At 41.9% G+C, this 16,728-nt stretch overlaps 3 protein-coding genes across 3 annotated transcripts in view; 2 read left to right on the forward strand and 1 right to left on the reverse strand.

Annotated features, from left to right (window-relative positions):
* Positions 1 to 16,728, forward strand: part of ACAT2 (acetyl-CoA acetyltransferase 2) — an 833,137-nt gene that overhangs the window by 227,328 nt on the left and 589,081 nt on the right. The window lies entirely within an intron of this gene.
* The window catches only part of LOC310841491 (proto-oncogene Mas-like), a 57,133-nt gene that overhangs the window by 25,671 nt on the left and 14,734 nt on the right, over positions 1 to 16,728 (reverse strand). The gene's annotated exons all lie outside the window — the stretch shown is intronic.
* The window catches only part of IGF2R (insulin like growth factor 2 receptor), a 67,357-nt gene that overhangs the window by 12,009 nt on the left and 38,620 nt on the right, over positions 1 to 16,728 (forward strand). The window contains exons 5-18 of the mRNA XM_083731946.1: positions 480 to 612; positions 2,464 to 2,584; positions 3,976 to 4,093; positions 4,841 to 5,003; positions 6,506 to 6,680; positions 7,177 to 7,280; positions 8,456 to 8,617; positions 10,755 to 10,895; positions 11,066 to 11,212; positions 11,825 to 11,962; positions 12,978 to 13,119; positions 14,914 to 15,091; positions 15,670 to 15,785; positions 16,237 to 16,390. Coding sequence (XP_083588072.1) covers positions 480 to 612; positions 2,464 to 2,584; positions 3,976 to 4,093; positions 4,841 to 5,003; positions 6,506 to 6,680; positions 7,177 to 7,280; positions 8,456 to 8,617; positions 10,755 to 10,895; positions 11,066 to 11,212; positions 11,825 to 11,962; positions 12,978 to 13,119; positions 14,914 to 15,091; positions 15,670 to 15,785; positions 16,237 to 16,390 — 1,992 coding nt within the window. The remainder of the gene's footprint in view (positions 1 to 479; positions 613 to 2,463; positions 2,585 to 3,975; positions 4,094 to 4,840; positions 5,004 to 6,505; positions 6,681 to 7,176; positions 7,281 to 8,455; positions 8,618 to 10,754; positions 10,896 to 11,065; positions 11,213 to 11,824; positions 11,963 to 12,977; positions 13,120 to 14,913; positions 15,092 to 15,669; positions 15,786 to 16,236; positions 16,391 to 16,728) is intronic.

Raw genomic sequence — 16,728 nt, forward strand, 5'->3', positions numbered from 1 at the left:
AAGTTTGGTAATAAGTTGCAATTCAGCAGCTTCTCTTTCCAGTCTATTTCTGAAATTCCTTTGTAGTAAAACAGCTACTTTGAGATCTTGTATAGAATGTCCTGGGAGATTGAAGTGTTCTCCTACTGGTTTCTCTGTCTTGTGATTCCTGATGTCAGATTTATGTCCGTTTATTCTTTTTTAGGTCTGAGTTCCACTTTTTTAGGTCTGAGTTCCAACCTGGTTCCACTGGTGAGCTATATAACCAGTACCTTGAATTAATGCACATTTTCATTGGCAGCAAGGCACTTACCTAACCATTTCAGCAAAACTTGATGCAATATCTACATCAGCTATACATGTTGAAGCATGATTCTTCCATAGGCAGGTCTCCAATGGGAGTGTCTCTATTGGGATTCTTTCCTGAAATGTGTGAAATGGTCTCTGAAATGGTGTGATGCTTTCTCTTCTGCATGTCATTAGTGTGATTTAATTTCTAGGTGCCTTGTTACGTATTTGATGGAGACTTGAGGAAACGTGACTTGAACCCACTGATTAAAACTTCTGGAGGATACTTGGTAGAGGACTCGGATGATGACGTGGAGCTCTACATCAACGTCTGTAGAAACATAGGTCTGAACCTTTGCATACATTGTGTGTCTAATATGCCTGCTTTTTGTTTTTCATCTGAGTCACGTTTTCCCCTTAGAAACTTGAGGCGTACCTTCCTGTGAACAGTCTGATACATTTTTTTAAACAGGTTGAAGCATGCTTAATTTCTTTTTGAAAATTATTTTGCTAGTCAGTACTTTGCAGTATCTGGTGACTCCTTGGGCCACTAAAATATTTTACTAGATGCATCATGATACTGTTTTACACGATCTTGTATTGACTATAATGACCTTCTTCTTTTTTGAGACTTGCTTTTGGGATACATTTTCCAAATGGGCCATTGCCTTGGTTATATAGATGGAATGAGATGCTTCTTCTTTTACCCCTTAAGGTCAGAATTAAGAACAGAGATTCCCCTCAGTTTTTCTGTCCCCACCACCAGGCTTTCACATCTCTAATTGATTAAGAGCGCATTTACTTTCCTAGCGGAATCTTGAATGCATCTGAACAGTCAAACCTCAGATGCATTCAGAAAAGAGTATTGCCTCAGACCTTTCGAATATGAACCAAGATACGCCTGAGTAACCTTTTTTCCAGCCTCCATGTGTTAGAATCAAATAATGGTAGAGTTGAAGGGACCGTGAGGGTTATCTAGTCCAACCCCCTGCAATGCAGGAATCTTGTTGCCCCATGTGGGGCTCAAACCATGACCATAAAATTGAGAGTCTCATGCTGTGCCGACTGAGCTTCCCCAAAAAATAATTTTACAATGGACTTCCTCAGTTTAAGAGACATAGAAAACAAATCTCCTGTGTTCAAACATTCCTAAATTCTCTGTTGCATTGTGTGCATCATAATTTATTTATTTTTTACAGTTAAGATTTGTTAGGCTTTCTAGAGGAACAGTGGAACACAGGCTGCCTTGTATGAAGTCAGACCACGTAGCTCAGTATTGCTGACTTGGGCAGCAGCTCTCCAAGGTTTTGGGTTAGGAGTCTTTTCCAGCCATACCTGGAGGTGCTAGGAATTTGAATCTGGGGCCTTTTGTTATAAAAAAAGATGTTCTGCTACTGAACTACACTCATTCCAAGATTTCCTCTTGTACGTGATTGTTATAGGATCTGTAGTTCAAATGCGGTCAGTTTTCCAAGTTACTGTCCCGACATTTCCTCTCTAACACAATGCTGAAGAAAACAAAGTAAAAGGTCATCTATGTCCCTGCTCAGCTTCTGATATTAGCAGATAATAGATCAATCATTAGTAGATGGATCAATACACCTTATTAGAACTGGCTTTGCCTATCTTAAGTTACTAGTAAAAGCTTGCGAGTTTTAGGAAACGATGCCAAATAAGGATAATATGTGGAGTTGAGATTATTCCAAACTTTTTAACAGATCGCTGGGGTAATACTAGTTTGTAAAGCTTACCCCTCTTAGGACAGTAAGACGTAACTCGAGAGTTACTAAAAGACTGTTCATATTCTCTGAAGTATTGTTTCTAGAGAGCCATTCAACCAGGAACTGTTGTTGATATGCATTGTGCATGCAGATATTGGGTGCATTTAATTTTTTTCACTCTGGGTATTTTGAACAGAGTACCTTTTGCCATTCTAGAATGTTTCTGCAACCATAAAGATGTTAAGATAATTATTGCCTACTCCTCCAGCTTAGTGGGTATTATATGTAAAGATAGTCTTTGATTTCTGTAGCTTTGATTTTTCAGTCTGGCCCAGCAGTCTCCTCATCCCATTTATTCTTATTCACTACATGGTCAAAAGTTTACATCTAAAGATTTAAATGGAAGACTTTGTCCTAACATCCTTCCGAAACCTTACCTATGGTCTTATTTCTTATATAAACATTGTATTGACAGGAAAATCCTCTGTTGAAGGCAAGGGTTGTCCAGAGGGCAGTTCAGCTTGCCTGTTGAAGGATGGTCATGCATTTGACCTGGGACATCCTAAAGAACAGCTCAAGCAGCTTGATAAAAACAGGTATGACTTCAGTCTTATGGTATTTTAAACCAGGTTGAGGAAACCGGGTCCCCTACAGTGCTTTTTGACTCCCTTAAGTATGGCCAGCAGTCAGGAATTATGAGAATTGTAGTCAGCTAACCACTTATAAAAGCACGATCTAGAAACTTTTTAGTATTTACATTTTATTAGTCTTCTTAGTAAGTTTGTGTCCTGCTTTGACTTTCACAAAAGAGTTGCTCAAAGCATATTACAAATACAACAGTAGACATTTGTTTGTAAAAATAAATACTGTTACTCATAAAAAAAATCAAAAGTTGTTAAAACAAACCTGCATATAATTTTAAAAATGAAAATAAAAATAAAAATAGGAGATCAACCAACAAAGCAACAATGATCCAGCCATTAAAACAAACAGTAAAAAGCACACGAAGATGGCGCTTGCAATTCAGTTCCTTTAGCAGCAGTTGAATCAATCATTTGTATGAAGGGAAATATGTTCATCTGCTGGTGGATTAAAAAGAGAAAGGTAATTTCTTGGGACAGGAAATTCCACACATATGGAGGGCCACCTCAGAGAGCTCTCCCAAATGTTGCCACCAGCCTTGCCTCAGAAAGCAATTGCACAGCAACAGCTGAGCTGGAAAAATGGAGATTCACATAAGGAGGTGGTCCTTCATGCATCTTGGTCCCAAGACATTTTGGGCTTTGTAGGTAACTAGCGGGGAGTGCCCGGCATTGCCAGAAACTTGTAAAAAATGAAAAATATTGTGATTTATAAATGGATAGTATAATTTGTGAGTTTGGACCTGGCAAGCCGAAAATCAAATGAAATCACACCAAAGTCACCTTTTGGCCCAACATGTTGATTCAAAATGGCTTCCGGCATCTAAACATAAACAAAGATGTTTTCCCTCACCTTGGGAACCCTCATGCTGAGTTTTGTGATGATATCTCAAGATACACCCAAATCTAGGGAGAACAGATGAACAAACCGCTTTCCAAAATACGTAGCCAGTACCTTGAATTGTAGTCTGAAATGGACTGGGAGCCAGTGTGGCTGATAAGCTAAAAGTACAGTGGTACCTCGGGTTAAGAACTTAATTCGTTCCAGAGGTCTGTTCTTAACCTGAAACTGTTCTTAACCTGAAGCACCACTTTAGCTAATGGGGCCTCCCGTTGCCGCCGCGCTGCCAGAGCACGATTTCTGTTCTTATCCTCAAGCAAAGTTCTTAACCTGAGGTACTGTATCTTGGTTAGCGGAGTCTGTAACCTGAAGCATATGTAACCTGAAGCATATGTAACCCGAGGTACCACTGTATAAGGTAGCCGTATTAAATCCCACTCTTGCTGTTTCTGCATGTCTCACACGGTCTCTTCTCTCAAACTCCCCCCCCCCCCCGTTTTTCCAGGCTTTCCCTGAGATACGAAAGCAAAATTAGCAATGCAAATGAGAGGCCTGACTTCTGTGGTGACCATGATCCAGCAGTGACTGTTACTTTTGTGTGCCCAGAGGGGAGGAAAAAAGAGGTAACTGATACCTGGGGTTTCAAATCATGTTGCTTGATGACAGAAACTGATGGACAAAATCCTGGGCCTAAAGTTGTTTATTAAGCAGAGCTTGGCTGTCACGGACGGTGTAGCAATGGATTTCCTTCATTGGCAGGAGGTTGGGTTCAATTACTTTTGAGCCAGCTTCCAACTCAGTTATTCTATATTTTCATTTAAAACATGGATACAGTGGCCTAAATGAACTAAATGATAGGTTAGTCTGTGAACATACAAACTAGGGAAACTCTGGCTTGTTCTAAGCAAAAGTTAGTTAAAAATGGGATATTATTTATTTGTTCATTGCATTTATCTCTCAACCGTTTTCTCCAAGGAGCTCAAGGTGGCCTTCTCTCCCTCATTTAATCCCCACAGCAACCCTGTGTGGTAGGTTAGGCCAAAGATCACCCACAGTCACTCTGCTTCATGGCGGAGGGGGGACCTAAACCAGGTCTTAGTCCAACACAAAGTGGTAGAAGTCTAGAAGCATGGGGTGCATTTCAGCGAAGTAGCTTCTCCTTCTCTTTCCTCCTTCCTCCACACAATAAAATTACAAGCTCTGTTGCTTGTCTTGTTGTGGATCTACTCCATACACCACACCTTGTGTGTGCGAGTCTGTGTGTATGCAAAATAGCCTTTTGAACTTCGTAGGGGGCTATAAATTGGAGCCAACCCAAGGGAGTTTCTCTTCCCCTTTCTGGGCACACTTTTTTTTCCCTTTTGTATTAGGTGACAAGTCCCAGACTCACTGCTCAAAGTAACTGCCAGTATGAGATTGAATGGGTTACAGAGTCTGCCTGTCACAGAGACTACCTAGAGAGTAACAACTGTGTCCTGACCAGCAAGCAGCATGGTATCTATGTGAATTTGACACCCCTCAAACAAATTCCAGGTAAGCACCCCCTTTTTTTTTCTAAGAGTGAAGCAGTGGCATCAGTATAAACCAAGTTAGTAGCTATGGTAGAGGAAGAAGTATTGGTGCTAATGTGTGGTATAGTCCTGTATAGGGTTGCACTATTTCTAAATTGGTCTGTGTTGAAAATGTTCCTTATTGTAGGGCTGTGCATAGCCTCCCCAACCCAGGGACCATGTGCTCTTCTCCCATGGCTCCCTGCTTGCTCCTCCCATAGTACCAGCATCACCAGTTTTCTACAGCCCAGGTGTAGTGGTAGTAGTAGGCCCAGGGAGTTGCTGTGGCAATAGATCCTTGGGAACAGGCTGTAAGGAGGCCAGGGGAGAGAGATGGAATTCTGCAAGTGCCTTTGGAAAATAGTATCCACCAACCTATGGGGTGCTGTTTTGCAAGCTGCTTTCCTGACGGGAAGAGTCTTGCAAAGGAGCACCTGCATCCCAGAAGACTGAGAATGTGCTGGGGAATCAGCAGCCTTCCCACCCCCTTCTCCACCCCTGGTTACGCTGGGTGGCCTGGGACTGTTTCAGCCTGACTTCACTTGTCCCAAGCCCAGATTCCCCTGAATCGGCCCGATGTGCCTGAATCCAGGGCACAGCTGTAGTTTGTATAAATAGTTTGCTGCATGGGAAAAGTTAAATTTGCCAAATTTTCTGGGAACAATAAAACATTTGGAAATCAAGCCAACATTTTGGTCACCCCACAAATACCCTTTTCCACAGAAGAAAATTGCTCACACTTACCCCCTGCCCCTGGTTGCCCGCAGCAAAACTCAGACCTAAAAAAATCAACCCTCCCCCAAAATTTACAACTTCCACAACAAAAACAAATAAGAATAAAAGTGGTTAAAAATAAATTTGAAGAGTCAGGGCCTTGGTGGGCACCAAGAGTAGGTTTCTGAGAGTGTTGTGGTGCCCACACACGCCATGTTGGGGACCCCGGAGCTAAACTGTTGAGGAGAAAACTAGGTTGTAAGTCCCTAATACAGTACCCAGCTTCTTAGCTCATGGTGTCTGGAGACTGTTTCTTCCCCCTCCACCCAGAGGTGATGCAGTCTTGTGTGGACTGTACCAACATGCCCGCGTTAAGATTGCAAAACCTCAGAATTGGATACTGCTCACCAGATGTTGAAACCATGATTAGTGAGCTGTTGGCAGAGCCTCTGTCTAAATCTGACGGTGAGGAAGAAGAGAGCTGTAGATTGTGTTGGCATCTGTAGTTGCAATCCTTAACTTGCATAAACCAAATGTGTGGTTTGTGTCACATTGTGGTTGAAAGCTTTTTGGCGTTTCCGCATGGGTTTCTGAAGCAGCCAATGGAAAGAGCTGAATAGCGTGCAGCTGTGAGTTTGTGGGGCATGATATGACAACACAAGTAGCTCGCTAACAGGGCTGTAAACTGTAAATGTGTGTTTCTGTCTGTACAGTCACCTAAATACTTTTACCAAACATGTGCTTCAATCATCACGACCCTCCTTTCTTTAGCGTATGTCACACCTTACGTTGCTAAAGACAGAGAAGAGTATTCCTATTATCTGAATGTATGTGGCAAAGCAGCTGGAGGTTACTGCAGTGATGCCAATGCTTCGGCGTGCCAGGTCAAACATGCAGCTGTTCCTCAGCAGAAAGTGGCAGGAAGGTTTACCCACCAAACTCTCAGGTGAGTGCTTAATTAGAAAACAGTCTTTGAGGGTTAGTATTTGTTAGGAACTAAAGTTCCTGCATGCACTGTTGGTTCCTGGCAATTCTAGATTCATAGAGTTGGAAGAGACCCTGTGGATCATCAAGTTCAGCCCTCTGCCATACAGGAATATGCACCTGTACAGGGGTTGAACCCGCAACCTTGGTGTTATCGCCACTACGCTCTAACCAACTAACTCAAAGTGTGTTGTAGAGGACAATCCTGTTGGACTCAGGTCTAGTTTCTGCTTTTAGTTTTGGAAGAGAAGACCTTAACAAGACAAAGATCTTTTAGACAGACGTAGAGCTAAAATGGATAACATTCCAAATTAGAAATCTGTTTGCCTCTTTTGAGTTGTGATACCCATGAACCTTTTTCTGGTTTCCATTGAGTGTGGGCCACTGGTGAGCTCTTTTTCTTCTTTAAATTAGACGAGCTATATTTGAACATTCACCCTTTTGGCTTTTGAAATCAGGTATGCTGATGGAGACCTCATTCTGACATACCCAGGAGGAGATCCTTGCAGCTCTGGATTTGAGCGAATGACTGTCATAAACTTTGAATGCAATCAAACGGCAGGTAATGAACATGCTGGTTATCTATGGATCGCTTTGAGCAATATTCTGTGTCCTCCAAAAATACTTGCAGCTGCCCCACCACAGCCCTCTACCGCTTGATACTAACAGCTCCTTTTGTTCTGGAGTCTAAAAGTTATACAAGCATTTAAGAAATGTTGGTAGGGAAGAGGATTTCTAATTAATGGAGGATTGGTATATAACTGGGTATTTGTTATGAGAGCAATAGAACGTTCATGTTCAGAGGTAACATGCAGAGGGAGCAAAGCAGCAGAAATTTTGCTTTTTTACTCTGCTTGTGAGGTTCTTAGGTGTACTATTCTCAGTGGCTAACCTATGGGAAGCTTGCAAGTAGGACCAGAGTACAATATGCTCTCTCCACGCATGATTTCCCAGCATTTGGTATTCAGAAACATAGTGCCAAGAGAGGCTCTTTGAATTATCTAACACCATTCTTGCATTCTTACCTATCAGATATTATAATGCACAACCCTTAATTCTTCAGAGAATCTTAAAATTCTGTAGATGGTTCTGTACCCAGTACTTTAATGTACACCCTTAGCTTGAGAAGTAAAACTTTTCAAGCTAGAATTACCGTATTTTTTGCTCTGTAAGACTCACTTTTTCCTTCCTAAAAAGTAAGGGGAAATGTGTGTGTGTCATATGGAGCGAATGCAGGCTGCGCAGCTATCACAGAAGCCAGAACAGCAAGAGGGATTGCTGCTTTCACTGCGCAGCGATCCCTCTTGCTGTTCGAGCTTCTGAGATTCAGAATATTTTTTTTCTTGTTTTCCTCTTCCAAAAACTAGGTGCGTCTTGTGGTCTGGTGCGTCTTATAGAGCGAAAAATACGGTACATGCTCCCACATTAACCTGCCCAGGATTAGAGTTCCACCTCTGTGTGCCCTCACTCTTTGTGGTGAGGCAGTTAGCCAACAGGTTAGCGACGCATCTCCCCACATCAACTAATCCAGCACTAAATTGGGTATCCCTGGGTTTTTAATAGTTTCTCGACTGGTTTTCAGCTGCTCCGGGTAAACTGCCAGTGCTGTTGTTTTAATCATAAGTTATAAGGCACTCTGAGAATATTTTAATGGAAGGTGGGATATATATGCTTTAATTTGTGTAATTTATATTTTCCTTATCCTAATTTTCCTATTTTTTAATGAACGTCTCAAAGACAATGATGGCAAAGGAAGCCCAGTGTTTACAGGAGAAACAGACTGCTCATACTTCTTCACCTGGGAGACCAAATACGCATGTGTAGCAAAAGAAGATCTTCCTTGTATGGTTACAGACAAACGGAAACGCTATGACTTGACACGATTGATTCGTCATTCTGGTATGGCACTTAAAAATATATATATATCATTAAGATATGCGCTACATTTTAAAACTTTTGTTCATTTTGCCTTATCTCAGATGTCCAATAATGTTTTAAAGCTGAAAACAGTAATTATAGGGCTGTTTTAAGGGCTATCTTAAATGGCTTATACTCCTTCCAGGTGGTGACTGTGGGTGGTGAGAATTCTCTTTTTTCTCCTCCATTCCTGAACCAGCCCACCCCAGTTTGCTTAGCAACACCCCCCAACTTCCCAGAACAGATTTGGGGGACATGCATTGCTGGGGAGAGGGAGGGGAAGTCCCTCTGTGTGAACGGAAGTCTATACCACTGGCAGGTTAATACTGTAGGATGTTAGCCTGTTCAGTCACAGATTGGAGGCTGGTGACTTTCCAAATCAAAAGGAGTTTAGAGTTGGAGTTTAGAATTGTGGTATATCAGCAGAAAATGGCTTTGTATGTTCTGGCTGCTGGAACGCAGTGATTGTGTTGGAATTCTTAAGCTATCGGGCAACTAGCAGAGATCCTGGAGCTAGAGCACTTACATAATATGCTCCTTGGCAGATTTGTCCTGCCATGAGGTAAACTAATCATATTTTGGGATTGTTGCAATTTTTTACTAAACTTCAAGAATCAGTGTGCATTACAGTAGTAAAAGTCTGGGGTTATATCAGTTCCTAGGCTTCTCTCTGGAATTTTTCACTACAACTCCACTTAAACACACTCTTGGCCAGTGATATCGCCTGTCTTTGCAGGCACCCAAATGGGCTCAGAAGCACTGCAAACCCCCTAACCAGCTTACAAGGGACACTATTGCTTCTCGGACCTTTTTTCCCTGGGTGACTTTCATCCCCTCAGTTATAAGCACATGATTTTTACTTGCGCTTTAATGGTTTTACAATACCCTGTGTATAATTTTTGTAGCATTTTATATAAAGCCCAGTTTCAGTAGCTCTGTAAATTGTATTATTTCCATTGGTGGTGTTGTGGCGTTTATAGCATTCGTTAGTTGCTTTATACAAAGAGATAAAATCAATTTAAAGCCAAATATAAAATGGGTTACTATTCAAAATTCCTAAAATGCTCATCCAGCAATGCAATGAGGAGGACAAGTCCTACCCCACCCCACTAAAAGATGAGCCATCATACTAGAGGCTAAATTAACCACCAAAAGACAGAGAAAATAAAAATGACTTAGCTTGGCCCCCAGAAACTGTCAAGTTGCCTGGTGTGCTTCCCTAGGGAAAGTCTTCCACAAACAGAATATATGTTGTACACCATCAGTCAGCATTCCTGATACCAGGTCAAAAGGTCTGTCAGATTTTCACTGTCACTTGCCTGGACTCCTTTTCCAGTTGTTCTGCTTGCACCTAGCATTAGCAAGTTACTGCAAAAACTAAATCTTCTTGGTGGGTTTTAACATGAGTATAAGTCATACATAATATAAATCTCTTTAATCTACTATGTTCAAAGAACTAACTGCAAGAAAAGACTAACAAAGACTAACCCATAATTGTTCAGAACGTAAGTGTAATGGGGCCTAAACTAGATACTAGGTTTTTTAGTTTGTGGCTTGCAAGTACCCCAGGCTTAACCCCCCCCCCCAAAAAAAAAACCTGCCCCATTGCAAGCATGGAGAAAGGAGAAATTTTCAACAGGACTGTAGCGTGTGGGGGGGAGTGGGGGGGCTTAACACTTTCCTTCCCAGTCAAAGTTCTGATGAAAATTAGAATGCAGGAGCTGGCCTTTAGGAAAAAAGGCCTGCATTGGTGCCAATGGCAACTTTCCCTTAAGGCTAATCACTTTGTGTGTGTGTGTGTGTGTGTGTGTGTGTGTGTGTGTGTGGAGAGAGAGATTTTAATTTGGATTGCATTCTGGGAACCCTTCCTCCCTGCATGCTTCAGGCACCTGATTAAAATGCAGGAGGCTGTGCTAGCTACAAAGTAAATAAATTAAAAACCCAATGTGGTCTCTAACTCTAATATATTAGAAGTAATATGTGGCTTGACCTGCAGTTGAGTTTCTACATGGCCATTCATTTGTTGGACAGGGGATGGGGAACGATCTGTAATTTTAACACTACAAATAATATGGCTTTTAGAGGAATGTTAATCTAAAATGCAATTTCTTCATTTTAGAGTTAGAGCAGAATTGGGAAGCTGTAGATGGTAACCCTGTGGAAACAGAAAAGAAACGTTTTTTCATAAACGTCTGTCACCAAGTACTTCAGAAAGGAGGGGCAGTGAACTGTTCAGAAGAGGCATCTGTTTGCTCAGTTGGTGAGTAACCTCCTTGTATGAGCTCCCCACGTTAAAAGAATCACATTCAACAGTTGAATACAATGGTGTATGTGCTATTTATAAAATAGTAATTCCTTAAAAGGACATACATTGGATTGCTCACTAAAACAAGTATCTGTATTTCTTGTTTGGTTTGTGGCTCTTTTTAGGTGAAGACAATAGCACAAAAAACCTAGGGACATTTATGTCTGCTCCCACAAAAGTTGGAGAGAATATCCAGCTTTACTATTCGGGTGGCGATGAGTGTCGACCAAAAAAGACAATTGAAACAAAGATACTTCTCATATGCAAGCCAGGTGAGTACTCTGGCTTTTATTAAAGCCAAGGTCTGGTGATTCAGTCTCAAGCTGCAAACCCTCATGAAGGCAGTGGTGGTAAAGTCCCTAAGTCAGGGACAGGCTACATTTTTCAGCCTGAGGGTCACATTTCTTGTTGAGCAACATTTGGAGGCAGCGTGCCAGTGGTGAATGGGGCCAGAGGCAAAAGTGGTCAAAACAATAAATGTAAAATTTACCTTTGTATGGTAGGCTAGTTTCTACACACACACTCACTACACTCTCGCTTCCTGTTCAGGCACACATTCCAGCAGGGCAAAAACACTAAAGGGATGTTGGGCTGGGGAGTGGTTAGGGGGAAGAGTCTCAAGGGGCAGGAGGAGGACCTGGAGGGGTACATTTAGCCTTCTGGCCTGAGGCTCCCTGTGCCTGCTATACATGCAGATCTCCCATGCTACCTGCACCTTTTTTAAATTGGGGAGGGGGTGTAAGGACATGCAAAAATGACTCCTCTGAGGTAATGCACTTGGCTTGCTTCAGTAACTAATCTGTGTATCTGATCAAGTACTGGTCTCTTGAAAAATGAAGTGTGTATTTGGTGGTTCAGTTTAATAACTATATGTATCTTCCCAGGTGACCTGGAAAGTGCTCCTGTTTTGATTAGTTCTGGGTATGACGGGTGCCTGTATGAGTTCGAATGGCACACTGCTGCTGCCTGTGTCCTGTCTCAAACAAAAGGTGACCAGTGCAGAGTCTCTGACTCTCAAGCAGGTGAGTAAATGGTAAGGCAGCAACTGGGGCATGGGATTTCGGTCTGTGTCACAATTTCCAGCTTCTAGTTCAACTCCCTCTTTTCATCTAGCATCACTTGTCTCAACGTAGCAGGAATAGAGCTGTTTCCATCTCTTAAAAAAACAAAACAAATATGAATCCTACAGCTTCGGAATTCATTGCCTGTCGTGCTCTGCCAGAGGCCTTCTGGAAAGACTTTAATACTGACTTTTCTCTACTTTCGCCAGAAGTTTTGGTGTGTTTTTTTTTCCATACAAAAAACTTTGTTTTCGTTGCTGGCCTAGATTTATGTTTTGCGATGGGCTGCCTCTATTGCTGGTCTCCCAGAATCCTATTCATGAGTATTTTTGTTCTGTTTCTGTGTTTTTATTGTAAGCTGCCTTGGAAGAGTTAAGTCAAATGTAGCATATACCGTATTTTTTGCACCATAACACTCACTTTTTTCCTCCTAAAAAGTAAGGGGAAATGTCTGTGCGTGTTATGGAGGGAATGCCTACGGGTGGCATGCCTACGGATTTTCCTCCTCTAAAAACTATGTGCGTGTTATGGTCGGGTGCGTGTTATAGAGTGAAAAATACGGTAGTTTAAGTTAAACAATCAAATGCTGTTGTATCTTATGTATTAAACATAATTTATCCTTTAAAAAACAGTACATTTTGTTTCCTAGAAGAGAAGGTATATGACATGTTGCTGGTGCATATCCAGTGACAGAATCTTGAAAATGCAACATTACATTGGTATTTTCTTAAATCCAACTACACTAGTGCAATGAAAATTGAAAACCTGGTGTTTTGTGTCCTTAAGCATGCATACTGCCACAAGTGTAGTGGGGGTAGGGTGTGTGTATACTTTGTGAAACTTGAGTGTTAGAATCATTTATGGGCAACTGTTTTAAGATAGCACATGGAATCTATTAAATCATGTTTGCCCATCTTACCTCTGAGTCTTTAAAACTTTTGTGCTGAACAAATGATTTTCATTCATTTCTGTTTAGGGTTCTCTTTTGACTTATCACCTTTGATGCATCACACTTACACAGCAAACACAAGTGAATATACTTTCTACATCAGTATTTGTGGCAGCGTGTCAAACCAGTTGTGTGTGTCACCGTCTGCGGCATGTCAAGTGAAGAAAAAGTAAGTGTTGTTTATGCCTTCTCCTGCTCTGTGCGTGTACTGAGGAACACAGTTGGCGCTGTGGTCTAAACCACTGAGCCTCTTGGGCTTGCTGATCAGAAGGTCAGCAGTCTGAATCCCCGCAACGGGGTGAGCTTCCCTTGCTCTGTCCCAGCTCCTGCCAACCTAGCAGTTCAAAAGCACACCAGTGCAAGTAGATAAATAGGTACCGCTATGGCTTGAAGATAAACAATGTTTCCATGTACTCTGGTGTTCCGTTGCGCCAGAAGCAGTTTAGTCATGCTGGCCACAGGACCCGGAAAGCTGTGGACAAATGCCAGCTCCCTTGGCCTGAAAGCAAGATGAGTGCCACACCCCATAGTCGCCTTTGACTGGACTTAACCATCCAGGGATCCTTTACCTTTACTGAGGAACCCATGCAATAGTGACTAAATTACTGGAACCTGCCCTGGAACCTTAGGGTGAAGGACCGGTAATTAATAATAATAATTAATAGTAGTAGTAGTAATTAAGCTGCACACTTTGTTGAACACAGTGAGAGTAATTTCTGAGTACTTATGCCCAAGATTGCACTGCGTTGCTGCAATCCCTCGCCACTATTGAGTTAGTCCCATTAAATTCAATGGAACTTACTTTTGAAAAAATGTTCTTAGGAGCCTTCTGACTGCTAAGATTCTGCTAGCTTGATGTGGCCTTAAACAGAGTCACATAAGAGGAAAACTGTTGAGAGGAAAGGAAAATATGGAAGTCATCTGGGGTCCAAATGACTTCTTTGAGGGCTTGTGCCAATGGGAAGTTTGACTTCTTAATTGGTTTAGCCCACTCCTGAGCTGTCAAAACTGCTTTTTAGCTAACCTGTGTTTCAAAATTCTTGTGCCTTGAAGCTTTGGATGGGGATGCTTCTGTTCAAGGAATGCAAGTATAAAAGCTTTATTGGGCACTCAGATTTACTTGATTCACATTCTGGAACCCGGGTTATCCTATTTTAAGTTTGATCAACTGGAGTACAGTGGTACCTCAGAATGCGAGCGGGATCCGTTTTGGAGCCCTGTTCGCATCCCGAAGTGAACGTAACCCGTGTCTGCGCATGTGCGGGTAACGTTCTGGCGCTTATGCGCATGCGCATGAAGTCATTTTGACGGTCTGCGCATGTGCGCGCAGCGAAACCTGGAAGTAACGTGCTCCGTTACTTCCGGGTCTCTGCGGAGCGCAACCCGAAAATGCTTAACCCGTATTCATCCCGAAGTATGACTTTATAGCTATAGATAATAGTTTACCTTAGAATGTGCATAAGTTAGCACTTCCCTTCAAACGTATAATCTCAATGGTATGCACATCATCTAGGTACTATTTGTATAGACGATAGCATCCCTATCGGTTGTAAATAAGAAACCATGCCTTAAGTTGTACCTGTGTCAACCAGAACGGATTTAGCCTGTTGTTGATTTTTGCTGGTGGCTTTTATGTTAGGTGGGAAATGGTTCCAAGAACCCAGTCCCATGAGCTGCTGTTGCATAGCCAATTGGAGTCTCCGGTACCATCATGAAGAATGTAGGCAATGGTCCTGTATGCAAACAATAAATTGGCTTTGAGTAGGGAGCACTGGTGCAAATAGCAGCAGGCATTCCTGCCTTCATACAGTGGGCAAAAGATGAGCCGTAAGGTTGAACTGTCAGACACTGCATGTATCCTTGAGGGCATTATATTAGCTTTTGCAGTGCAAACTAATTGGTACTTGGATACTTGCATCCCTAAAGGAAACCTATATGAAGTTCTGTTAATGTATATTTTTAGTGGCAAGGACACATGGAGTCTGGGGTTGCCCAGTTCTGAGCTCTCCTATTATGATGGAATGATTCAGTTGAACTATCGAAATGGCACACCGTACAACAACGAGAAGCACATGCAACGGTCTACCCATATTACCTTCCTGTGTGATCGTGGTGCAGGTGCAGGTTCACCTGAATATCAAGTGAGTGCCAGTTATGGATAATTCTTGTGCATCACATCCTTAGTTAAGTCCCCAGTAGTTTAACATAATGAGAAGTTAAACCCTCCTAAGGGGAGAGGGAATGCCATTTCAGAGGTATGTCACACACTGCTTTTTTAGATCTTCCTTTATGGGATGATTAGTAGCAGCAAGAGGCTTGCTTAATATCTACAGATAGTTCTTGGAGACTTCCATAATAGATTTTAGCCTTAAGGGTACTTGCACAGCTCTGCATTAAAAGTTTTCCATTAAAGCAGTCATTTTAGTGGTCTTGTGCAGAGGGTTTGCATCCCTGTAGTGAGAAGGAGCTCTATACACAGGGGCAGGTATGAAAAGTGTGGGTTAGAGAATGTTGCCAGCTGGTGTTGTACATTTGGATATATCAACATAGATTTGAGTGGACTTTCTGACAGTAAAATTTAAGCTTCCATGTGTGACAGCAGAATCATACCACTTTGAAATTAAAAATGGCAGCTTCAGCTTAAAAAAGAGCTCTATTGTCACTCACCTTTTGCAGTTTTAACTTCTTTGTTTTGTGTATGGTAATTATGGTAATCTAGGCAGAAGACAACTTCACTTACAACTTCAGGTGGTATACCCAATATGCCTGCCCAGAAATACCCACAGAATGTGTTGTCACAGATCCTCAAACCATGAAGCAATATGATCTTTCACGGTAAGCAAAACAAAATTTGGTGAATGTAAAGTCTGGGTGGAAATGCTTAGCTGGCAAGTTCTTCCCAACCAAAGCACAAAACATACATTTAATACTTAACATTGTCACAGATAAGATCAGCAATGCTCCTGCTGTGCTGCAAAATTTTCAAACAAATGGATCATAAAGAAGGAAAGAGGGTGTGGACACATTACTCACAAAGATTGTCCATTTGTAGTTATTGTTATAAAGTGATTGGTATTCCTGAACATGTGTGTGTATGTATATTTTTGCTTTCCTCATTTTGTGCTCTAAAACTGATCAGTATAATTCAGTTACTTTTTAGCATGCTCATTGCAATGAGATGAATGAATGAAGAAAGTCTGAGTCATTGATAATAACTTGCTAAAAATAAGTTAAAATACAAATTGATGTATCCAAACTCAATATTTTTGTTTTGCACATTTTTCAGTTTATCATTGTCTGCAGACAGGGATAATTGGCAGGCAGTGGACAATTCTGAGCAGGGACCACGCAAAATATACTACATAAATGTCTGCCGACCTTTGAACCCCATCTCAGGCTGTGACAGGCGGGCATCTGTCTGTGAAATGACATACAGCAAGGTGAGCATTGTATCAGTAGAGTTCCTCTTCACTCTTTTATTTGGCCTGCCTTCTGCTCTTCCCTTTTGTATCTAATTTATTCCTGCAGGCAAATCTCCAAGTGTTTAATTAACTTGAGCGCCTCCTAAACTTTAAAAGATTGACTTAGGATGCAGTCGAAGCCCCCATCTGCTGTGCTGGTGAGGGAGGATTGAACGGGGCAGAGGTCTCCCCTCACCCAGTCCAGGACAGCACGGGGCTCCTAGTTCTGACTGCATAGGTGCAGCTGGGTTGAATTGTAGCCTGTTGGCTTCCCACCAGCAGGAGCCTGCACAGAGCCCATAAACAGGATTGAGCGG

This window comes from Podarcis gaigeae, assembly GCF_964106915.1.
Source record: "Podarcis gaigeae genome assembly, chromosome: 3".
In the NCBI taxonomy this organism is placed as follows: Eukaryota; Metazoa; Chordata; class Lepidosauria; order Squamata; family Lacertidae; genus Podarcis; species Podarcis gaigeae.